We start from the raw sequence: 25092 nt of genomic DNA on the forward strand, positions 1-25092 counted from the left end.
ATATTAAAAATTGCTAAATAGTATGAATGAGGGAATTCCCCTTCCTCAGATCACTTATTAAACATTTTCCAGGACACCAGTGATACTGAGTGGTCAAAACTAATGTCACCATTGTTGAAACCAATGTTTATCATGTGTCTGAGTTCAGAACAGCACGCAAACCCTGCTGCTTCTCTGTTTCTTCAAGAATGGTTTTCAGTTAGTAAGCATGCTATAAATGTTCCTGAAAGTTTTGCCACAAACAATATGGTACTACCATAAAAATCTCCTCAAATTGTACTATAAATAGGAAGTCTCTCTCTCTCTCTCTCTCTCTCTCTCTCTCTCCCCCTCCCTCTCTCCCTCTCCCTCTCCCTCTCCCTGTCTCCCTCTCTACGTCTCTATGTCTCTCCTTCTCTCCCCCTTTCAAATAAAAACAAATAAACAAAAAATTTTAAAAGGAGGATACCTTTTAGCCTGGAGGATTGTATTTCTAATACTAGCACTTCAGACATGAGTAAAAATGGGAGTTGAAATTCAGCAGGTGGAATTGCTGCCACAGTCACTGCCACTACCAGGTCCTGGTTCTCAGACTTGAAGAAGCTTTCCTCATTTCTGTGCTGGCTCACTGCTGAACTTCAGAATCATCAGAAACTCTTGATCCCTCTATCTACCTATAAAATTAAAAATGTCCTTTTTTAAAAAATCTATGATATGGACATTTTTTAAATAGTGAGATCTAAAATAACAAATGATATGGAAAAGTTGAGGATCAGGAATGTAAATTATTCAAAGCATTTAAAAAATATTTACTTTAAAGGCAGAGCTACACAGAGGAAGAAACAGAACATGTGCATGCGAGAGAGAGAGAGATCTTTAATTTTTGTTCACTTCCCAAATGGCCGCAACAACCAGGGCTGGGCTAGGCTGAAGCCAGGAGCCAGGAGCCTCACAGGGGTCTCCCACATAGGTTCAGGGACCCAAGGGCTTGGTCCATCTTCCTCTGCTTTCCTAGACAAAATAGCAGGAAGCTGGATTGGAAGTGGAGCAGCTAGGACTTGAACTAGTGTTCATATGAGATGCCAGCATTGCAGGTGGCACTTTAACCTGTTGTGCCACAACACCAGCCCCAAAGTCACCAATTTTAAGTGTGCAGTTAAATGTGTCTCCACAAATGTATGCAGTTATATAAAATTAGCATAAATAGGACATAAACATTTTCTATCAACCCAAAGAAGTTCCCGCATGCCGCTATTTCCTCATGCCTTTTCCTTACTTCCAGGTCTTAGCAACACAAATCTATTCTGTGTCATTCTGTTGTTGACTTTACTAGAATGTCATGTAAATGAAATCAGAAAATAAGTCTTTGGTGTCTAGCTTCTTTTAAATGTACTATTTTTGAGATTTATACAAAGGTTTCATTAACAGTAGCTTATCCTTTTATTATTTTTTGAGAGGCACGGAGAGACATAGCAGAGCCCCCAACCACTAGGTCACCCCTCAAATGTCCACTACTTGGACTGAGCAATGGATGGGACCAGCAGCTGGGAACTCAATCTAGATCTCCTCCCATATGAGTGGCAAAACCGGCTGCCTCCCAGGGTCTCATTGGCAAGAAGCTGGACTCAGGAGTGGAGAATCAAACCCAGGCATTCTGATATGTCACATGATATCTTAATTGAAATAGTAACTGCTAGTTCAAGTGCCCACCCTACTCCATCCTTTCATTGCTAGTATTCCTAGTACTGTATTGTAAGGGTGTACGACAATGTTTATTCATTTCATAATTGATAGAAATTTAAGTTGTTTTTAGTTTTCAGCAATTGTGACTAAATGCTTCTGCCCCATTTTAGTAACTACCAAGAAATTCTTCTTTACTGTCATTGCTTTTATTCCAAGTTGTAAAATAGAGCTACTTATGAGTTGGTTAATTAAGATCATAAATATTTTGAGTGAGAACTGAAAGAAACCCAGTTGGGGAGATGGGCTTAGCTGTTCTTCACGAGGCTCTCACACTCCCAGCTAGAATTGACTCCCTCATTTTTCTATGCTGTGATTGTTTTTTTCCTCTTGCACCTTTTTTAGGGTATACTTTACCATCTACCTGGCTGTTTGTTTGGGTCATTTTGAACTCCTGAGTAGAAACAAGGTCTATGCCTCATTTATCTTCATTTGACCTAGGGCCTAGCAGTGGGTGTTTTTTAATATAATAGTTATGACAAATATTTAATGGATTGATCTTGATTTTTTTCCAGCTCCTTCTTTGACTAAGTGAAGTTTTTATTAATTCATTCATTATTTCATGAAATAGTTTATTAATTCCCAATTATTGCATTAACTCTGGAGTCTTATAAAATAGGCCTCCTGAATAAAAAATATTTTTACTCTCACCTCTGTCATTATTTGTAAATCACTCACAATATAACCTGATGAAAAGATTTTAAAATTTTTATGGGCCTCAGAGGTTGTATGTGTGTATGTGTATTTCAGTTTTAAAGTAAGAGCATTTGGTGAAACAAATTTGCGGTTCCCTTTCTTTTCTTTCTTTCTTTCTTTCTTTTTTTTTTTTTTTTTTTTTTGACAGGCAGAGTGGACAGTGAGAGAGAGAGACAGAGAGAAAGGTCTTCCTTTGCCGTTGGTTCACCCTCCAATGGCCGCCACAGCCGGCGTGCTGCGGCTGGCGCGCTGCAGCCAGTGCACCACGCTGATCCGATGGCAGGAGCCAGGTACTTATCCTGGTCTCCCATGGGGTGCAGGGGCCAAGGACTTGGGCCATCCTCCACTGCACTCCCTGGCCACAGCAGAGAGCTGGCCTGGAAGAGGGGCAACCAGGACAGAATCCGGCGCCCCGACCGGGACTAGAATCCGGTGTGCCGGCGCTGCAAGGCAGAGGATTAGCCTAGTGAGCCACGGTGCCGGCCATGGTTCCCTTTCTGTTATAAAATCCTGAAGTTTATAAAAAGCCTACCAAGTCAAAAAGAACCTACAAGGGGAGAACACAACATAGAAGAAAAGGGGCAAGAAAAAGGAATAGGAAGACAAGAATATGTCATGCTTTTATGTAATGAAAAAGAACAGTTTCTCAAATAAAGTGAAACTTAGTGAAGGATTCAAGAAACATAAACTGATGTTTTATAAGGAAAACTACAATAAAGACAGAAGTAGTTTTATAGGGTCAATTTACAGAGTTACTAATTAGGCAGCTTCTCATTCTAAAACTTGATTGTAAGATCAGCCCCCTCCCTCAGGTGGGGAAGTGTGAAGTCCCAGTTTGTAATGAGTAGTTGAGTAAGACTAGAATCTTGGAGTAATTATTAATAATTCCCCCTTTCATTGTCAAATGGGTTTTGGACAGTGCATTTTGTGGTTACTCAATTTCTTGGGGGTTCTCAGAACCCTGGTTCTCCCTGCCTATATTCCCTGTTCTAGGAGGTCTGACTTGGGAATGGTTACTCAGTGAAAGAATCCACAGTGCTCCTTAAATACATGGTTTCTAGCTGGCAAAACCATTAACGCCATCCTCTTCTAGGCACTCTTTTCTAATGGGTCTGAAGAGTTTTTTCCCCCTCACATAACACTTGAGCAAATTCTCCAGTTTCTCTTGAAGACTGCAGCTTTCCTTTCTCCTATGGCAATGATAGAAGAATCATCAAACATTCTCTGCCCGCTGCCTATATGTCCAATACAGAGCTGGGCTAAGGGTATAGAGAAACAATGACAAGAGTCAGACATGTAAACCTGTAACTAAAGCATGATAATTGTTATCTTTGTTGGTAATATACAACATATACAACATATTCATATTCGGTTAAAATGTAAGTTATTTTGGTGCAAAAAAATTGAAATCCATACATAGTAGTCTTCATAATGTGCATTTTCCATGAACATTTTGAAAACCCCATGTATTGAGGTCACTGAGGAAAGACTAGATAATTTAGGTGAGAGAAAAAGGAGAGAGGAAAATCTGAGTAGGCTTTAAAGGGGCAGTAAACGTTGTACAGGAGATCGGCTTGGCGAGGGAGCATTCCAGGAAGAAGGGACATGTGCGATGGTCTATGGCCAGAAAATGCGAGGTGTGACTAGGGAGGCAAAAGTAGCCTCGTCTGACTGTCCATTTGTTGCAATATACTAGTTTGGAACTGAGTGTGAGACAAGACCTTGGACCACATCCAGGGGGGTGTTGTTGTTAGAAGTACCAGAAGGGACCTCATGTCACATTTAGCAGGGACCCCTGATGATTCCATTTGAGTGAGGTGTGGGAGTATTTTCATTCTAGAATTTTACACTACAACATTACCACATGCATTGACCAATTTCAATACAGGCTTTCCTTATGTTGCTTTATAATTAGAAGCCAGTGAATTGAAGTTCCACAGCGGTACATAGACTGGTAGTGATAGCTTTATGGAACTGTTTATTTTTAGTTTGGCAAAGGCTAGGCAGTAAATATCTCAATTAGTAAACTAAAGCAGCATGGATGAGAAGTGCCCACAAGGAGATCAGGAGTTAAAAAAAATAACTGAGTCAGTTAATTGAAGGAAGCCTCAATATCACCTACCTATATTTAGAGTTTGAACAACCAACTTTGTGCAGGGTGGGGGGTACAGATACACACACAAACACAAACACACACACAGTAAGTATCCATAGTGCTGCCAGCAGTGAAGCTCTTTGCATTGCTCAGGTTCTAATTTTCAGGAACTTTCTGTCTTTAGGAGCCACTGTGATTGGATAGTGACCCAATGGGATAATGGGATATCACAGTGGGATGGGATAATGTCTTTGACTATGGAAGATTATCATTCTGTAAGTTTTTCAAGGTGACTGAAGAAGAATTTCATTATGAAGTGTTGAAGGAGGTTACTCACTTCCATATTCATATTTATATTTACATTATATGGCCTGATATGCAAAAATATTTAATGAAAATATGCACGTGGTACTGCAGAATCATTTACTTGTCCATGTATAAAGTCTCTTGCATTATATTTGAGATTCCATTTTATATCTTGGAGAAAAAAGAAAAGTGGTTTACAATGCTTAGTTTTAAGAATTTAAATTTTGCTTAATTTGACAACTAAGTCACGCTATTCCTGGAATTTCAGGGTCTTTAAGAAATAGTGATCGTTCATACTATGAAAGATCAATTGTTAGTGTAAAACATTAAGAATTTTGCAGGGAAAAGGTGGCTGTGCTTTAAAATCACAAAATACCATTAGTCAGTGGTCATGATGTTTTTGATGTTTGAAGCCGTGAACCGTAGTCCATTTGGGCTGATAGCATATATTTAGCATGGCCCTCTGGATTTTCCTCCTAAAGAGGCAATCTGTGGAGTGTTGTCTTCTTAGCTTAACAATTTACTACATATCAGCTCCCCATGTTTTATAGGGGAAATGACAGTCTTTTGTGCGTCTGCAGATGACATTTCTGTATGTCTCCTCTCTGTTTTGCAGACTGGAAAAAGGTAGTATTCAGCAGAGCTTTAGCAACGAAGCAAAGGCCCAAGCCCTTCAGGCCCTGCAAAGAGAGCAGGAGCTGACACAGAAGATACAGCAAATGGAAGCCCAGCATGACAAAACTGGTAGGTGGTAGGGAAAGATTAGAGCCTGGGCACTCACTCACAAGCCAGGCCCACGCCTTACTGTGAAATGACATCAGGAACACCTGTAACCTTTGGCTGGCCGAAGGGAGCAGATGCTAACTACACCGGAGATTCCGAATTACATATTAGTTAGCGTTTAAAAGAGAAAATGGAAAGTATTGCCCACTGTCTGTTGATTTCAGAGTGCTGCTCTCACATCTGTTGCACCATCTGGATTATGAGTTTATTTACCTGTGTTCAAGAAACGTAAAGCTGAGAGAGACCACAACAAAGTAGAAAAACAAAGGGCTTGTTTTTGGCTGGGTTTTCAGGCACACATGTTATATAAAGAAAATAGCATCAGAAGCTCTGCGGGAAATGCTCTGAGCTTACAGTTAGAGTCTCCTGAATAGCATTGAACAGTTCCCACAGTACACACATTATAGCTACTCTAAAAGCCTAATGAGTTTGCTTCAGCATCCAAACTGGAGAAAAGCTTTAGCCATTAATCGGTTCTTAATTCACTGTCGCAGCTGGATGTAATTCAGTGGCTCCAAATTGATATGTTCCTTTATTTAATCTTTGCAGCTTCGAACATTTTTAGCATTTGTATGATTTCCCCACCTCCCCCAATCCAGTCTAGAGTGATGTTTAATCCTTTGCATTCTTCAAGTTCTCACAACTGCTGTTAAAATTCACTAATACAAGGCATTGACCACAGCTGGCAGCTTGGCTAAAAATTGCCATCTTTCATCACATTGGCACTCTTCTGCAGACTGAGTTGGCCAGTAACTCTTTACCTTTAATTTGAAAGTAAAATGCACTTTGAAAATAGGCAGTTTGATTTGTTCAGTCAGAGCATTATGTAGTTCCTTTCACTTTTGAGTTGTGTGTTCACAGACAGTGTTAGTCAAAACAAGACAGTGTCAGTCATTATAATTCCACACCACATACTCCATGCTGATTGTACTATTAAAACAAAAGTTTAATTGATCCTCTCTCTTCCAGAAAAAAATGTTGCTTAATTTTAGTGCTTTGATTTATTTTGCTTTGTATGCTATATGCTTTTCACCAATCATTAGCTAGAACTGAAAAGAAATAAAAGACCTATTAGAACTTACACGTAGCGATAGCTTTCTCATGACTTAATGTATATTTGATGACATAGTAAAAAATAGTTTCTTATCCTATAGGTGAAAAATTGCTAACATAAAATTTATTAAATAATTTTCTAACTTATAAGGAGGAAATGTCATATTGACTCTCATAATTCTCTCCAGCATATTCAGTAGAGATTTTCTTCTAACAGCATTGGGTCAGAAGAAATGAAATTTCACCAGGTCCAGGAGACATCTTTCCATTAAAAACAAAATGAGGAAATTATAGGAGAAGTTTTTCTTTGCCCCCACTGCTATGGGATTCTAATGATCAAAGAGCCTTGAGCAGGATCTGGGGCTAAATAAGTTTTAACTGTTAAAACCACCTTAAGAACACTTTTAATTTTGATTTACAAAAGCACACTGTCTTCAATTTCTTTGACTACATTTTCACTGAAGTGCAAGCTGTTGACAATAAAATCAAAATCTGAGGGAAACTTACATAGTTCACCTCCATAATCAAAGAAATATGTGCAAAATTGGGCAAGGGGTGGTAAACTGTGTGAGCAAATAAGAAAAATAAAGCAATGATTATAGTGTAGAAGAAAGTTCCTCAATTATTTTAGTTTTTAATTGTCTGGTGGTGAGAATTTTTGACACTGTTTATAGTAAAATTGTCAAAATAAAATATAATATCTTGCATATTACAAAGATATAAGCATCTAGTACTCCATTTGAGGTATTTGACAATTTATTAACATGCTAAAACATTTACACCAAGCTGGTATGATCAAAAGTGTTTCTGGTATATAATTATTATGAAAATAAATGTCTCACAAGATTTAATGTCTTACCAGATGATAAGTCCTTTAACTGAGGATATTGAAAGTGATCTGGTGGCTAACAGGAAATGTGTAGTAGTCTAAGGCATTGTCCCACTCTACCTGTGGAAGCACTGCACAGCTACAACCACAAACATCTTATGTTGGTGGGGGTTTATTGTTATTTCTAGAAAATGAACAGTATTCACTGATGACCTCCCAGAATACATTTTTGACAAAGTTGATGGAAGAGTTCCGTACATTAGTCAAGAAGATGGATCAAATCTCTAAAAAAAGCAGGTAGGTAATGTCATAAAATATTTTCAGAGCACTGTTTGTATGATTACTGTAATTTCTCCTTAAAAATAGCATCTTCACTATGTTGTGGTCTAATAATAAAAGTTATTCTCTGTTGATACAAGTTTTCTATGAAAATATTTTCACTATGTGGACATTTTCTTGTTTGTCCATACAGATACTTTGATGTTTTTGCATGATTATTGAAGTGTACTATTGTTTGATTTTTTTTAATGTATAGAATTGAAGACTGAAATTCCAGAAAACAAAGATCAAGATAGCAATTAGTTTAATAAATGATACAGATAAATCAAGCACTTTAAAAATGTTATATTGATAAGTTAACACATTTTAATATATTATCATAGTTCTCCATGAACACAGAAAAGCTGTCTTTAGGTCAAATGGTAATAGACAAAATGTGTATATATAAAAATGAAAATAGATTATATTTTGAAATAAAATCATGCTTTAATTCTTATAAAATTACTTTAATATGACAGCCATTGTTCATTTTATAGGTATAATTCTCTCTTAAAACCATTGATTAAGATCTTAATGACATTTTTCTATGCATTTTCTTATCAGTTTTTCTCAATGAATAAATTATTTTATATTCTAAATTGCAAGAAGCCTGAGTCCTCATCTCAGCTCTGGCAGTATCTGTGGAATCTTGGACAAATTTATTTGACCTACTTGGACTATAGTTTCCTCTTTTATAAATGAATGAATGACATTGAACAGAATCACTTTGAATTGAAATATAAAAGGCAATATTCACATAACAGAAGGCAAATATCACATTACATGATGAAAAATAGCCTGGGTATCTTATTTTTCTGTAACTCAGTTTGATTTACACAGAGCAAAAAATATGGCTCAGCTAACTACTGACTTAGATGTCTCATTCAGAACAAATCGCAGGCAGATCAGAGCGTATCTGATCACTCTGAGTCCCATCTAGCATTCCTGCATCTACAAGCTGTCCTAACTGCTAAAATCCACATCCTGAAGCTTTGGGGGAATCAGAGAACTCAGGAGCCTGGTTCTTTCTGCTCACAAGAAGGCAGAGGCTTCTATCACCAACCAGAATGTGCTCTGAAATGCACACCTTAATATATGTGTTATTTTCCTAGGGGAAGACCCCGAGTTGCCAAAATACTAGATACTTGCAGGAAATTTGACCAAGCAAGTCAAATTATTTTATCATGAAGGAGACTCTCATAAAATACCAAAAACAGTACCTATTCTTAACTAGAAACAGTTCACTTGTCACACAATTTGTTAAAAACCAACTAGATCACATAATTTAGAGAAAAATTATATTAATCTGTGATCTATATTATTATGTTATCTCTAAGATTAGTTTGTGTAATTATTAACTAATATCTTGCTCTCTAAAGAAACGTAATTAGGGAAATTGAAATGTTTAAAAGATATACATTGCTTTAAAACATATAATTGTGCATAATATAAGTTGTTTAATTTCATGAAGTCTAGAGACAGGAAATACTTCACAGCAAGAACACCAAAACTGTTTAAATAACTGGTGAGTTGGTGAGCTAGCATTCTAACCTGTTTCAGGTTTGAAAGCTCATATAGTCTTTCTTATAATAATCACAGTATTTTACATGCAAATTTCAAGCCACAGTAATTATGATGAGGAAGTTTGGGAAGGCAAAGTTAACCTTTAAATTCAGTGGAGGGGGCCAGCACTGAGGCGTAGTAAGTTAAAGCCTCCACCTGTACCACTGGCCTCCTATATCAACAGCACCAGTTCTGAGTCCCGCCTGCTTCACTTCTGATCCAGCTCCCTGATAATGGCCTGGGAAAGCAGTGGAAGATGGCCCAGTGCTTGGGGCCGTGCACCCACGTGGGAGACCCAGAAGAAGCTCCTGGTTCTTGTTGTTGGGTTGGCCCAGCCCTGGCCATTGCAGCCATTTGGGGAGTGAACCAGCAAATAGAAGACCTCTCTCTCTCTCTCTCTCTCTCTCTCTGTGTGTGTGTGTGTGTTTCTCTCCCCCTCTCTGTCTGTAACTCTGCCTCTCAAATAAATAAATTAATACAATAAAAATAAATATATTCAGAGGATAAGTAGGCATACTTGGCAGGTGAGTGTTGACCCACAAGCCAAGGCTAACCTGTATGTGTCCTAAGCCCTCTTTTTCTTTCACTAGATCTGTTGACTTACCCTGTTCTCGTTTAATTAACTCAGAAGCTCTCCAGCTCATCTTCTCATTTTGCCACTTAGTGACAAAACCTTTGGTACATTGCCTAATCTCTAGAAACCTCACTTTCTCCATCTGTAAAAACATCTTAAGGGGCTGGCATTGTGGCGCAGCAGGTTAAGCCATTGCCTGTGCTGCCAGCATCCCGTCTGAGTGCTGGTTCAAGACCCATCTGCTCCACTTCCAAGTCAGCTCCCTGCTCATGTACCTAAGAAAGCAGCAGCAGATGACCCTTGTGCTTGGGTCTCTGCTGCCCATGTAGGAGACCTAGATGGGGTTCTGGGCTCCATCTGGCCCAGTCCCAACTGTCACAGCCATTTAGGAATTGAACCAGTGAATGGATGACCTCTGTGTGTGTGTGTGTGTGTGTGTGTGTGTGTTACACTGCCTTTCAAATAAATAAATAAATCTTAAGCCACCTTGCAGGATTGTGTTGGGAATTAGAACTATATGTAGAGATGCATACCCAAAAAAAAAAAAAAAAAAAAGGCCGGCGCCACAGCTCACTAGGCTAATCCTCCGCCTTGCAGCGCCGGCACACCAGGTTCTAGTCCCGGTCGGGGTGCCAGATTCTGTCCCGGTTGCCCTCTTCCAGGCCAGCTCTCTGCTGTGGCCAGGGAGTGCAGTGGAGGATGGCCCAAGTCCTTGGGCCCTGCACCCCATGGGAGACCAGGATAAGTACCTGGCTCCTGCCATCGGATCAGCGCGGTGCGCCGGCTGCAGCGCGCCGGCCGTGGCGGCCATTGGAGGGTGAACTAACGGCAAAAGGAAGACCTTTCTCTCTGTCTCTCTCTCTCACTGTCCACTCTGCCTGTCAAAAAAAAAAAAAAAAAAAAAAAAGGCCGGCGCCGCGGCTCACTAGGCTAATCCTCCGCCTAGCGGCGCCGGCACACCGGGTTCTAGTCCCGGTCGGGGCGCCGGATTCTGTCCCGGTTGCCCCTCTTCCAGGCCAGCCCTCTGCTGTGGCCAGGGAGTGCAGTGGAGGATGGCCCAGGTGCTTGGGCCCTGCACCCCATGGGAGACCAGGAAAAGCACCTGGCTCCTGGCTCCTGCCATCGGATCAGCGCGGTGCGCCGGCAGCAGCGCGCCGGCCGCGGCGGCCATTGGAGGGTGAACCAACGGCAAAGGAAGACCTTTCTCTCTGTCTCTCTCTCTCTCACTGTCCACTCTGCCTGTCAAAAAAATAAAAAAAAAAAAAGCATACCCACCTACCTACCCATGTGTGCAGTCTTCCCTTTATATTCTCAGGGGATTGGTCCCAAAACCCCTTGCAGATATCAAAATCCACAGGTGCTCAAACCCTCATATAAAGTAGCATAGTAGTTGCATTTAATCTGCACACATTTCCCACGTACTTCATTTTTACTTTTTTAATTTTAATTTCTTTTAATTTTTTTATTTTATTTGAGAGGCAGAGATACAGAATGAGAGAGAGAGAGAAAGATCTTCCGTCTGCTGTTCACTCACCAAATGGCTGCAATGGCTAGGGCTAGGCCAGGACGAAGCCAGGACCCAGAAGCTTCATCCCAGCTTCTTATGTGGGTAGCAGGGCTCAAGGACTTGGGCCATCTTCTGCTGCTTTCCCAGATGCATTAACAGAGCAGCCAGGACTCGAACTCGCACCCATATGGAATACTGGTATATAGGTGGTGGCTTAACCCACTGGGCCATTACTCTGGACCCATGTTTATTTTCTAATAATATTTGTTTGAGAGGCAGGAGTGCGGGGGGCGGAGAGAGAGAGAGAAAGAGAGAGAGAGAAAGTGATCTCCCATCTACAGCTTCACTCCCTAAATTCCTGCAGTGGTCATAAAGGCTGAAGCCAGGAGCAGGGAACTCAGTACAGATCTCCTACATGGGTGGCAGGAACTTAATTACTAGGTTCATCACTACTGTCTCCCAAGGTCTGTATTAGCGGGAAACCTGAGTCAGGAGCCCTAGCCAGGAGTCTATTCCAGGCACTTTGATGGGGGACAAAGACATCGAAATTGCCCAATAGGGCAAATGCCCACCCCTTCTCATATACTTTAATCTCCACATTACTTATAATACCTAATACAATGTATATGCCACATAAGTAATAGTTGGACTATATTGCTTAAAGAATAATGACAAGAAAAAAGAGTCTGTACTTATTCAGTACAGTTGGACTTTTTTAGTCTGTGGCCCCATTATCCAGAAGCTGTGGATACAGGGGGCTGAGCATATAAAGCACTATACTAGATACATCGTAAGACACCGTAGCTGCTAATGTCATCCATGGCACAATTTTTAGCATTGTGACTGGTAATTTGGATATCACTTTGCCAAACTATTATTGTCTTTGCCAGGGAAGGTGTGATTGCTATTTTCAAACGAAAAGTTTGTATCACAGTGAAAACCTTATTAACGGCAAAGCAGAATCAGGAAAATGGTTGTGTTTATGTTTCGGGTCATTCTCCAGTAGCTGGTTTTGTAAATCTGGTGAATTTAAATAGGCACCTACAGTAAAAATATACTAATGGACTCAACACAATAGTTTGACAAGTAGTAAACACTCAATAAATCGCTGCTTATTATTTTTAAAACTTTTATGAGCCCCCTAAAGTTATAAAAGGTACACTTTTTGTACCTCACAAGAAGATAATAAATATGTTGTGGTTTTAGAATTATGTGTTTGTTTGCTCTTAATTTCTTATCAATTCAGTCTCATGTCTCCCTTTCTTACTATGACATTTTCAAGTGACTTATTCATGCCAAATTTATCATCCATTTTGATGTTATCTTCGACTTTGAAGCCACCTATATAACTTGAAGGGCTCGGAGTACTTCTAAATAAAATCTATAAATGTCATAAACCCTGTAGAACCACTCCAGGAGTGTGCCTCTGCACATTTGAACTTTAGGGAAAAATAATTTTCCCTGTGCTTTGGTGTGAGGAAAATCTTAGAGTTTCTCAAGTTTTGTCATTCTGGAAACTCAGTCTCCACAGTAATTGTTTGATCCATATGGTAATTTTTGTCTAAATTTCCCTCGGAGTGCTACAGTAAAATTTTTCCTGGAAGTAGGTATATTTATTTTATATTGATCAGTGATTTAAAACACATTTTTTGCCCTCCTTTCCTTACTAGCAACATTTCTCTAAGAGTTTTATGTTATTCAAAATGCCATACCAAACAAATGGTTTCCTACCATTTCAAATAAGCTTTTTTTAACTCACAGATCTAGTCATTTGACTGGAGCCCTTGCGGAATCACTGGAAAAACTGACAATCTGGGCTTGCCGTGCCCGCGTGCTCGTACTCTCTGCCCCAGCCTCGTGCTAGGCTGCTCTGTGAAAGTGTTTTGAAATGGTACCTCCGTGTGTGTGTCTGCTGAAAACACTTTCTCCCCAAGTAGAGCGCAAGTCGCATTATGACAGTGACGATTGCTTCTGTTCTCTGGAAGCCTCCAGAGTGGTTAGCACAGTACTTTCTGCACTGTGTGTATTCCACACTGTGCGTGGAGTGGTGTCTGCAACCCTAGGGTTTGTGAATGGCACATCCCATTTTAAAACTAAAAATGAATTGCTGATTCCATGCATTTTATATAGCTTGTTTTTGACCATCAGGCAAGAGAATTAATTCCATTCTGCTTTTAATTGGCACCAGGCAGACATTCTGGCTGATTTTAGTTGAAGCTCATATAAACTTTAGCTACCCCTTCCGTCTGTACGTACTCCCCAGTATGCTGAAAGCTTATTACAGTTATGGGGTTGTTTTTGAGGGAGGTAAATGTAGATATTTAAATATCTTTGGTACAACTGTGATTTTTCTTTATCAAAGGAAGGAAGTGTTCCCTCTCCCCAGGCACTTAGATCAATCAGCAGTAAAATGTTGCAGTGTGATTGGCTTCACAGTGCGATCTAAAACCTGGCCTTGGAAGAGCTCCGAAAGGTCGGGTGCTGGCTGGGAGTGAGCCTCTGCCAGCAGAGTGAAGATCAAGAATGTGCTAGAGAGCAAGAATGTGCTAGGTTTTAGCCTCTCTCCACGTTCACGTTGAAAAGAACAGAATAGAGCACAGAACCAAGATCCGTGTGGTTTTGATTCCCTTCTTTCTTTTCTGTCATTGTCACTTTCTGGGTTGCTAGGCTTGTGGATTGATGTCTAACCCTGCCCATGGTGTATTTGTGATTTGCGTTTTGTAATTAAGAGGAACAATGGGAGTCCATGGGGTCTCATTATATATAATGGTTGGTTTAATTTGTTTCACTTCTATCTTGTTAATTGTAAATTGATCATTAAGATTTGAATTCTAATCTGTCACCAGGGTTGTGAGTATTGAGGCTAGAGCAATGATCCTGGTTTTAATCACTGATGATGAGAAACAAATTTTATAATTTTGGTACATATTGCAGTTCATATATTTTAACACTGTATTTTATGGTGTTATAAATATTGTTAAATGACTTTTAGTGTAGTTTTACTGTGTGGACTATAATGTATAAATTATATTACTGTTTTGGCAACAGTAGGTATCCAACTGTGTGAGTTTAATTGAAGTAAAGAACACACCACCCGGTTGAACTATTTTTTTTCCCTTGCATGTTTAGATGATGTAGGTTGTGATACTACAAAAATTATACTCTACAATAGGAGACTAATATTGCCTTCTGCTAGTTGTTAACAAAAGCCAAACCGGAATCTAAAGGAATAAAAAATTAAGGTGTCATGTTTTACTTTAGAAGCAATTATCATTATAATCTGAATTATAGTAGTAAAATATTTCATGCAAGTGCAATTACATAATATAGCTGGTATATGAAAAATCAGAGAAAAGTTCATGCTTCTGTAAAGCCAGCAATTACCTAAATTTTCCATGAAAAATGGATTAGAGTCAATTATCCTTTTAAATGAGCCTTGGGTAACCATGCTACAAATGGATCTCAAAACTAACATAGAAACTGGTAACATTACTCTTTGAATTTTGCAAATTACTGGTTCTATGACTATGTCAGGAAGCCTACACTGATAAAGGATGATATGTATGCACATAAATCAAATTTTTATTTATTTTATGGAGGTTGATAGGCAAATTAAAATTATAAATAAAGAGAATATCAAAATTATGCAAAGTGAAAAATAGATTATTGCAATAACATGCTTATAGTAATATGAATTTTACATGTAGCATTTTCATTTTTGTGATTATGTAATTCAACCTTAACACAGAGAATTTGGAAAATACAAAGAATTAAGGAAAAATTTTCTGTAACACGACCATCCAGATAACTATTGTCAATTTTTGACATACATCCTTTCAGTCATTTTTCTGTGTGTATGTAAATATGTTAGGTATGCATACTGTGATTGAGATTATACAATATATACAGTTTTGCATCTGCTTTTTACCTAATATCATCTATTATAACAAATTTTTCCACATTACTAAATACACTGGAAACAAAAAAATTTTTTTAAATATTTATTTATTTGAAAAGTGGAGTTACTGAGAGGGAGAGGAAGAAACAGAGAAGTCTTCCATCTACTGGTTCACTCCCCAAATGGGTGCAACAGCCAGGGCTGGGCCAGGCCGAAGCCAGGAGCCCAGAGCTTCATCCAGGTCTCCCACGTGAGGGCAGGGACCCAACTACTTAGGCCATCTTCTGCTGCTTTTCAGGCACATTGTCAGGAAGATGGATCAGAAGTGGAGCAGCCGAGACAGGATGCCTGCACTGGCTTTAACCTGCTGTGCCTCAACGCCAGCCCCAACAAAATTTTAATTGAATCATTTGTATGTGTAATAATTCATTAGATTCTCAAAGAGTGTGAGGCAGTATTGCACAACAGTTGAAACTACTCCATTAGAGTTGGACAGACTAATATTTGTGTCTGGGCTTGGCTACTGACCATTTGGGTGACCTTAGGCCAGTCATTAAACTTCGTATTTACTTTACAAAGAAATGAAAATAAACAATCACCTGTAGGATTGAGATCATTAATGTATAAGATGGATTCCACTATTTGGCACAGAGTAGACATGCAATGAATATTTGACAGTAGTATCTGATTTTTATTTTTTTTGACAGGCAGAGTTAGAGAGAGAGAGAGAGGCAGAGAGAAAGGTCTTTTCCGTTGGCTCACCCCCCAGATGGCTGGTACAGCCGGCGCGCTGCGCTGATCCGAAGCCAGGTGCTTCCCCTTGGTCTCCCATGCGGGTGCAGGGCCCCAAGCACCTGGGCCATCCTCCACTGCACTCCCGGGCCACAGCAGAGAGCTGGCCTGGAAGAGGAGCAACTGGGACAGAATCCAGCACTCCGATCGGGACTAGAACCTGGGGTACCAGCGCTGCAGGCGGAGGATTAGCCTAGTGAGCTGCAGCGCCAGCTAGTATCTGATTTTTTATGTATTTCTTTAAACAAAAATGAAATTGAATATTTTATAAATATTTGTTGACAATTTGTGTTTCTTCTTCCATGGATTTTTTTTCAGATACCTTATACTTTACTAAATTGGATTTTGTTGAAGAGTAGAGTTAGTGCTTTATTTACTGATGCTTTTAATTTTTATTGTTGTTACCTTTTTGTAAAAACATTCCCATCCTTTGTATTTTTTAATCATTAAAATGTATTCTTAGAGCAGTTTTAGGTTCATAGAAAAATTGAAGAGTTTCTATGTATCTTCTGTCACCATATATGTCCAACCGCCCATATTATCAACATTTACATTTATATTATGAATTTTTCAAAATCAAAATGACTTAAAAAGTTCAATACATACTCATTGTTATAATTCATAAAATATGAAAAAGGGAGACCAGTGTTGTGGTAAAGCAGAGTAAGCCACTGTTTGGATACTGACATGCTGTATTAGGCCAACAATATGAGTCCTGACTGTTCCACTTCTGATCCAGCACCCTGCTAATGTCCCTGCAAAAGCAATGAATGATGACCCAGGTACTTGGGCCCCTGACACCCACTTGGGAGACCAGGTTGGAGTTCCTGGCTCCTGGCTTCAACCTGGCCCATGCTAGCTTTTGCGGCCATTTGAAGAGTGAACCAATGTATGGAAAGAGTCTTTCCCTCTCTCTCTCTATCTCGCTCTCGTGCTCACTCTCGCCATTCTTCTCTAATGCTCTAACTTTTAAATAATAAGTAAATAAATATCTTTTAAAAACATGGGAAATGATGAATAAAGAAAAGGAAAAACATTCCTAATCCTGAACACTCAGAAATAATTAATATTTGGTATACTTGTCAAAATATTTTTAATTATAAGATGGAATCACATTATATGTGTTGATTTTTAATATTTTTTCTTTCTTAACAACGTATCATATTTTAGGTCAATAGTAACACTAATAAATAGCCACATTATCTGGATAGCATCTTGATCTTCCATTGTAAAAGTAATATAACTGATCTGTTGATAGATATCTGGATAAGTTTCCAGGCAAGGTTTTTCTTTTCCTGGAAAAAATGCCATAATGAGTATTCTCACACAGCTACAAGATTTTTTTCATTCCCACACAGCTATGAGATTTTTTTTCAAATACATGATTTTTATTTGTAAAATTATTATATTTTTATACTATAAAATTTATTTTTGTGTGATTTTTCTTTTTAAAAGTGCATTTTTCTTAAAAAGTACTGAGAATAGTTAGGTATTCTGTATTTTATGCTAATCTGCTTTAAAGATATATTGTCTTATTTTAAATTTTTATTATTGCCTGATATGATAAGGAGATAGTAATTTTAGAAGGAGCATTAAATGTAAAGTGTATTATAGCACCCTCTAATTTATTTACGTTGTGATTTTTCAAAGGAGAAACATAAATCATTATTAAATCATTAGCAATAATTGTGCCTTGGATAAACCTCTTTGGCTACAATACTTCCACTGCATAAAGCTGGACTATTTCAAATATGGGTAGTTTCTTACCAAGAGAAGCAAATATAGATTGAGCAGTTGATCTGAACTTAAAAGTAAAATGATCTATGCCCTCATATATAATCTAGTAAGATAAGACACAAAGCACAATTCAAAACAAAAATAAGTATTTTTTAAAGATTTATTTATTTATTATTTGAAAGATAGAGTTACAGAGAGGCAGAAAGAGAGAGAGAGAGAGAGAGAAGTCTTCCATCCACTGGTTCACTTCCCAAATGGCTACAATGGCCAGAGCTGGGCCAATCTGAAGCCAGAAGTCTATAGCAGTGAATTGGAACCCTTTTGTGTGTTGTTTGCAACTTTGAGAAACATCTTTTTATCTTTAAGCTCTGAGATCTTTATTATAATATGTCTTTGGATAGACTTGGTTGAATTGAATCTGAGCTTTTGACCTTCCTATACCCGAATAATTGTATCTTTCTCTAGGACTGGGAACTTTCTGCTATTATCTCTTTGGATATGTTTCTGTCTCTTTGACATTCTCAAGTTCCTTTGAACCCCAATAATTCAGATATTTGCTCTTTTCATGATGTCCCAAAGTTTCCATACGCTTTTCTTTATTTCTTTTAATTGCTTTTACCTTTTTCTCCTCCATCTGTGTGTTTTCATGTAGTCTGTCTTCAAGTTCATTGATTATTTTATTTCACCTACTCTGCTATTGATGCCCTCTATCACAATTTTAAATGTCATTCGTTTGAGAGGTAGACAGAGCAAGAGCAAGAGACAGACAGATGGAGATAGAGAGTTTCCATCCTCTGGCTCACTCACCAAATGTCTGCAACTTCTGGGGCTGGGCTAAGGATGAAGCTGCGAACCAGGAACTCAGTCTTCCAACATGGGTGGCAGGGATCCAGCTATTTGAGCCATCACCTGTGTCTTCTCAGAATCCAGGTTAGCAGGAAGCTGGAATCAGGAATGGAGCTGATACGTGAACCCAGGCATTCTGATATGGGATGTAGGCATCCCAACATAATCAAACACCCACCCCACCTTTTAAATTTTATTGGTGTACTTTTCAGTTGAAAGTTTTCTTTTTATTTGTTTGAATTACTTCCATTTCTCTGTTACACTATTAAGTCATTTCTCTTGAAATTCATTTGAGTTTCCTTAAAACAGCTATTTTGGTTTTGGTTTTTATTTTTTTAATTACTCAAAAGTTTCATGTTTTTATTTAGCTTTCTGACTCTGTGCTTGTGCCTTCAACACTATCACAATGATTTTCTGCTCCTCAATAAGGAAAGTGCACTTGATCTGTCATGGACACATTTAGCACACATGGAACCACCACAGGCCCTGCTGACATGTTTTTTCATTTTAGACAGTCTCATCAGAACTTTAGGTCTCACAGCATGAACCCCACGAAGTCTTCCTGGGCAAACACCACATGCTAATTCTGGTACCTTCCCAATCTCTTAGTGTAAAGGTGAACAATTTTGCTACCAAGAGTTCGGGACTGTCTGGTTTTGTTGGAGGCTGTATTGTAGGCAAGCCTACAGCATTATGTCAAATGCTGGACCATTATGACCACCTCTAAGCACCGTCCCAGATGAGAAACAGCTATTTGGAAATTTCTATGTAAACATTTGAAAACTTTATTTCCTACATGGTTGGTTTCTGGTACTTTATTTTATTGGTTAGGTGTGGTTGCAGTTCCTTGGAAGTTCTTGACACTTGTTGGTGTATGATACAATTTGCACACTGAAGGATTAGTTATAATAATTAGCTTAATTTGTGGCTGTCCTTCTAGAAGTTCTAAGCAGTCTGCTAAGTTTGTCTGAGTCTACAGACATGCTATTTCAGCACTAGATAGTTCTCAAAGTTGAGATTTGCTTTGGGTCTGCTCTTGATGTTTATTCTCTCATTTCATGCCTACGATATTCCCCAAGATTAGATTTATGCCAAACTTCAGTTAATATATTATTTAGAATGAACTGGAGAAATGCCTAAAAAGGGATAATGCATTCCTAGGAGCCTCTCTTTGTGGCTAAGGTCAACCCACGCTCCTAGTCCTTTGGTTACAAATGCCATGATGCTAGATCACGAGCCTACAGACACCAATGCAGTCTAAGGGTAAGCTGTAATCTGTCTGCTGAGGTGGACTCACAGCTTGACGCTGGTCCTACAAACAACTGTCATACTGGCTAGGGTGTAAGATTGATCAACTAGGGTCATGGAACTCCACTTGGTCTTAACACAGGTCCAGAGGCTCTGTTTGTAGGCGCTGGCCTGGGAAGAGGGGTCATTAGGCTCTACTCAATGTTGGGTTTTACCATCCTGATATTGAGTCCCAAAACAGTCCTGTGGTTTCTTGCTGTCTGAGTTTACAGTAGGAATAATTGAGGAAGCTCCTCAGCTAAACAGGCAGACACTCAGTGGGTCACACCTAGGTCTTACAGTCAACTGTAGGCACTGTGCAATCTTGGGTGTGCTCATAGGCCCAGACGAAGATAATGGTAACATACACCAAAGCAAGACCTTCCAACCAGAATACAGGTCCCCATCTGATACTGGGGCAAGTCCAGAAACTCAATTCATAGGCACTTGCCTGAGGATAGGGACTAGTAAGATCTGCCCAGTGTTGGTCTTTAACAGCCTTGCACTGAGTCCCAAGACACAGTCCTATAGTACTTTGCTGTCTGCTCAAGGTTGGAGGACAGTGATAAAGGTAGTCTCTTGGCCACCCAGACTGACACATACCTGGGTCTGTTAGTCAGTGGGCCCTACAGTGCCCCGGGGTTGGATAGAAGATCTGTGCACTGAAATAAGAGCACGGGTCTCTCCTGACACTGTAAAGGTCTAGAGTCTTTGTCCCAGAGCACAGGCCTTGGAGGTTGAGCGCTCTGGGCTTTATCTGGTGTGAACCCAGTTCTGTGCTCCAAGGTAACTTCTGGAGCTCCCTCTCCTGTGCTACTCTGCAGTAGCTGGAGTCTTGCTCAATTTTCTGGGCCCAGATAAGTTGATACATAAAATTAACCATCACGGAACTGTTAGATTTTAACTATATGTGCTTAAATTGGCTATGTTAACTAAAAAACTATTATAGAAATAAGGCCTTGAGTTGCTTTTTTAGCTCTCTGGTGACTAGACAGTAAGCACTCAGTAAATATTTGTTCAATGAGTGATAGTCTTTTTAAAAAGAGATTTAATCATTACCACTTTAGTCTTGTTCTTTAGAAAAGTCATTTCTGTCTGACACTTGAGTCCCTATAATTCATATATCCTTCTACTAGATTTTGCAATTTCTGGAAAAAAAAACTTTATACTTTTTTACACTATTATATTTAAGCTTTATTACACTATTATACTTAGAGTTTAAGATAAGTTTAAGGTTATACAATAAAATATACTCTAATAATAAGAACCTTTTAACATCTGTTATTTCTGTGTTTTCATCTCTAGATCTACGAAAGCTCAACTCATTCAAGAAAAAAGGTATATTTATGACAAACTGGAAAAATTACAGAGAAGAAACGATGAATTGGAGGAGCAGTGTGTCCAGCATGGGACAGTACATGAAAGAATGAAGCAAAGGTAATAAAGAATTAATAATCAGCTGATGTTCTGTAGATTGCATGTGTTTACTTCATAAGCAGAGGAGGAATTGTTGTGGAATAAATGGAATTTATGATAATTCTGATAGTAACTTATACTTTGAAAAAGATTTATTTATTTGAAAAACAGTGAGAAAGAGAGAAAGAGAGAGAGAGAGAAGAGAGAGAAAGGTCTTCCTTCTACTGATTCACTTCGCAAATACCCACAAAGCTGGGGCTGGGCCAGGCTGATTCAGGAGCAGGAACTCCATCTGGGTCTCCCACATGAGTGGCAGGAACCCAAGCACTTGGGCCATCATCTGCTGCCTCCTAGGAGCATTAGCAGGATGCTTGATCAGAAGCAGAGACCGGACTGGATCCCAGACACTCCAACATGGGATGTAGGAGTCCCAAGCAGCAGCACAGCCTGCTCTACCACAACACCCTCCCCTTCTGATACTTTATTTATGTTTCCTTAATTTAGGTTGTTCTTTTTACGTACAGAGAGGAGAGCACATCCCTTACTATTCTCTAATGATATAAAATTGGGTAGAACAGTGGAAGAAAGCCATCCATCTTTATAGTACATGTTGATAATATTGTAATATGGAAGAATTTCATAACTTCCCTTCTAGAAATTAGGTTTTATGTGCTGTATGCAAGATAAAACTTGTAATAGGCTTAAAGAGGCTAAATGTCTTATCAGAAGTTGTACTGATAGTACTGGTAGAGTCAGTACTTGATCACAATCAAAAGTTGTTTCTTTCTAGCAGTGTTACTTTGAGTTAAGTCACTCAACCTCTCTGAGTGTCTGTTTCCTCACCCAAATATTGGTAATAATATCCACTTTGATATAACTATCAACTAAAGCAGCTGGCTCATGTTAGCCACATACTAAGTGTCAGCATTTATTACTCTCTTTTTCCTAGAGAAAGAAACTCCACTCAGAGAAACTGATGGATTTACTCAATGTGACAATGGAATAAAGGTGGAGTTTAAACTTCAGTCTTAATTTTGACTCCAAATTCTTTCTCCTTTTTATGCAGTATTGGATTTGTTTTTCTTTTTGTTTTTTTTTTTTTTGGTAGTAAATACAATCCCTATATCTTTTATGAATATGCCATTTCTAATTTCTGTATAGTAGTGGATCTTCCAGGAATAAAAATCTGAGCATTTTATAGCCAACAATGAATGGTTTCTGTAGATTTGGACCTTAACGCAGCAATCACATGTATAACAGAAGCAGTGAACCTTCCAGTAAAAATGGTTTTCTTCACCTCAGACTTCCCATCCCCACCCTATTCCTTAGCTGCCCCATGCTGTCTCTGTTTCAAAACAGTTGTTGAATAATTGAGGGAAAATGAAAATGGTAGGGCCAATGTTGTGGCAGCAGGTTAAGCAGCTGCATGTCACATCATCATCTCATATCTAAGTGCTAGTTTGAGTCCTGGCTGCTCCGCTTCCAATCTAGCTTGATGCTATTGCACTTGGGAAAGCATCGGATAATGGCCCAAGTTCTTGGGTCCCTAATACTCATGTGGGAGACCCAGATTGAGTTCCTGGCTCTGGGATTTGTCCCAGCTCAGCCCTGGCTATTGTGGTCATTGTGGGGTGAACCAGTAGATGGAAATGTGCACTCTCTCACTCTCTCACTTTCCCTCTCTCTCTGACACTCTGCCTTTCAAATAAATAAATACATTTTTATAAATGAAAATGTGTATAGACTCCTTTTATTTTTTAAGACTGAAAGTAAATTTCTCCTCCTAGGGAGGGTGGAGATATTTTTACAACTTTTATTACTTGCTTCATTGAATAAGGGCAGTCAGAAAATAACACCACATTTCAGTTACCAAAATATTAAAATATGAGTATATTCATAAAGTAATAATCATTCATTCACACATTAAGATATTTACTAAACCCACATGTTGTTCTCAGCCAAGGCTCAGCATACATTTTCTATAGGTTTAGAAAGTAAATAGTTTTGACTTTGCAGACCTCACCTGGTAGACTTTTTTTGTTTTTTTTTATTTTTACAACCCTTTAAAAAAGTGAAGACCACACTTAGGTGGAGGACCAAAACACAAGGGCGATAGTTTGCCTTGGGCCATAGTTTGCTTCCTGTACTAGGGAACCAAGGCATGATTTCTAGCATTTCATATTTCACCTTTGCATATTGCTTTAGAGTTTACAAAATACATTCATGCATGTTGTCTTATATACCTTGAGGCAAACCTGGAAACTAGCTATTGTTATCATTTCCGTTTCCATATGGAGAATTAACTCAAAAAGATAAACTTGCCAAGTGAAGCTAAGAGAGTAAAGTAAGGATTCATTCATCCAACAGATATTTATTGAAAATTGCTACTGTGTGTCATGTTCTGTGCTATATGCTGGCAATAAAATAGCCAAGTAGTTCCCACACTAGTGGAGGTTACATCCTAGTGGAGGTTACAGATGGCTACTGACAAAAGTATCTCACAAATGGTTGACTACAATAAGGATCAGTTCTATAAAAGAGAAAACGCTTTGTGATACATTTAAGAAGGGAACTTCTGATCAGGGAAAACTTTAAGTCTGTAAACAATAAGGTAAGGAGTATTACCTTTCTGGAGCAGAAATGGACAAACACTGCCTTAGTCCACAACTCAGTTTTAATGGCCCAGAAACATAGTACTCCCCATTCATTTCTGTGTTATTTGTGGCTGCTTTTGTGCCACAAGGTCTAAGTTGTATAGCTGAGTCAGAGACTGTGACCTCTTGACTACAAAGCATGATGTTTTTACCATATGATCCGGTTCTAAAAAAGTTTGGTGACTCCTGTTCTAGAGAAACAAAACTAAAACTAAAAATCCTGGGATAGGATATATAAACTTTTGAGGAAGAGAAAAAAGTGTGTTTGTAATATAAAGAATAAGGAAAAGAGTGGCATGTGATTAGGTTGGAGAAGTAGGTAAGGGCCATACCTAAATGTGTGGCCTTTCTTTTTTTTTTTTAAGAGACCTTTTATTTTTTTTTCCGATTATTAAGAGAAGAATAAAAATATTTTTTAAATGTGATCAGTTTCTCATTTTAAAAATAGGATTCTAACTACAAATTCGATAACAGTTTAGAGCAGAGCCATTAGCATTTACGCAAAACCAGTTAGCAAGTTACTGAAGTAATCAAGTGATGATACTGGCTTGAACGATAATGATCATAATAGTTAGGAGAGAAGTAGAGACTGGTGAATGGAGAGGAGGGATATTCAACAGGAATTCCTTGATGGCTATTGGTGTTCAGTAGAGGAGAGGAGATGTGAAGGATGGCACTGGTTTTTCCAACACGAAGAATGGGAGTCTAGTGATGCTACTTACTGAGAACTAGAGCACACCCCAAAGAAGCAGCTTTGTGGGGGAGATGCCCTGGGTTTGGGATAAGACAAAAGATTACGTTTTGGTCATGTTGTATTTAGGGTTCAAACTGTTGCAGTGGTTATGTTTAAAAAACAAAAAAAGTAGATGGAGCTCAGGAGACAGATATAGCCTGGAGGCAGAAATCTCTTTTGGCCAAAACTTGGGAATGAATGAGGTCCCATGGTGGGGGGGGGGGGGGACAGAAGAGGAAGGGATGAGATCTTATGGAATCCTAAAAAATGCAAACAGATTTAAGGT

The 25092-nt window shown here is 38.8% G+C and overlaps 1 protein-coding gene and 2 pseudogenes across 27 annotated transcripts in view; 1 reads left to right on the forward strand and 2 right to left on the reverse strand.

The window, feature by feature from the left end:
* Positions 1–25092, forward strand: part of SDCCAG8 (SHH signaling and ciliogenesis regulator SDCCAG8) — a 267441-nt gene that overhangs the window by 166932 nt on the left and 75417 nt on the right. For 26 of the 27 annotated variants that reach the window (XM_051820791.3, XM_008268182.5, XM_051820786.3 and 23 more), the window contains 3 exons: positions 5433–5560; positions 7670–7778; positions 21309–21440. In XM_051820791.3, the coding sequence (XP_051676751.2) occupies positions 5433–5560; positions 7670–7778; positions 21309–21440 (369 nt within the window). The remainder of the gene's footprint in view (positions 1–5432; positions 5561–7669; positions 7779–21308; positions 21441–25092) is intronic. The other variant, XR_007909721.3, reaches the window with a different exon arrangement.
* LOC127483660 (U4 spliceosomal RNA) lies at positions 17808–17870 on the reverse strand (annotated as a pseudogene).
* On the reverse strand, positions 19072–19428 carry LOC100354207 (large ribosomal subunit protein eL34 pseudogene; annotated as a pseudogene).

The sequence above is a fragment of the Oryctolagus cuniculus genome, chromosome 13, assembly GCF_051225735.1.
Source record: "Oryctolagus cuniculus isolate XC-2025 breed Fujian yellow rabbit chromosome 13, ASM5122573v1, whole genome shotgun sequence".
In the NCBI taxonomy this organism is placed as follows: domain Eukaryota; kingdom Metazoa; phylum Chordata; class Mammalia; order Lagomorpha; family Leporidae; genus Oryctolagus; species Oryctolagus cuniculus.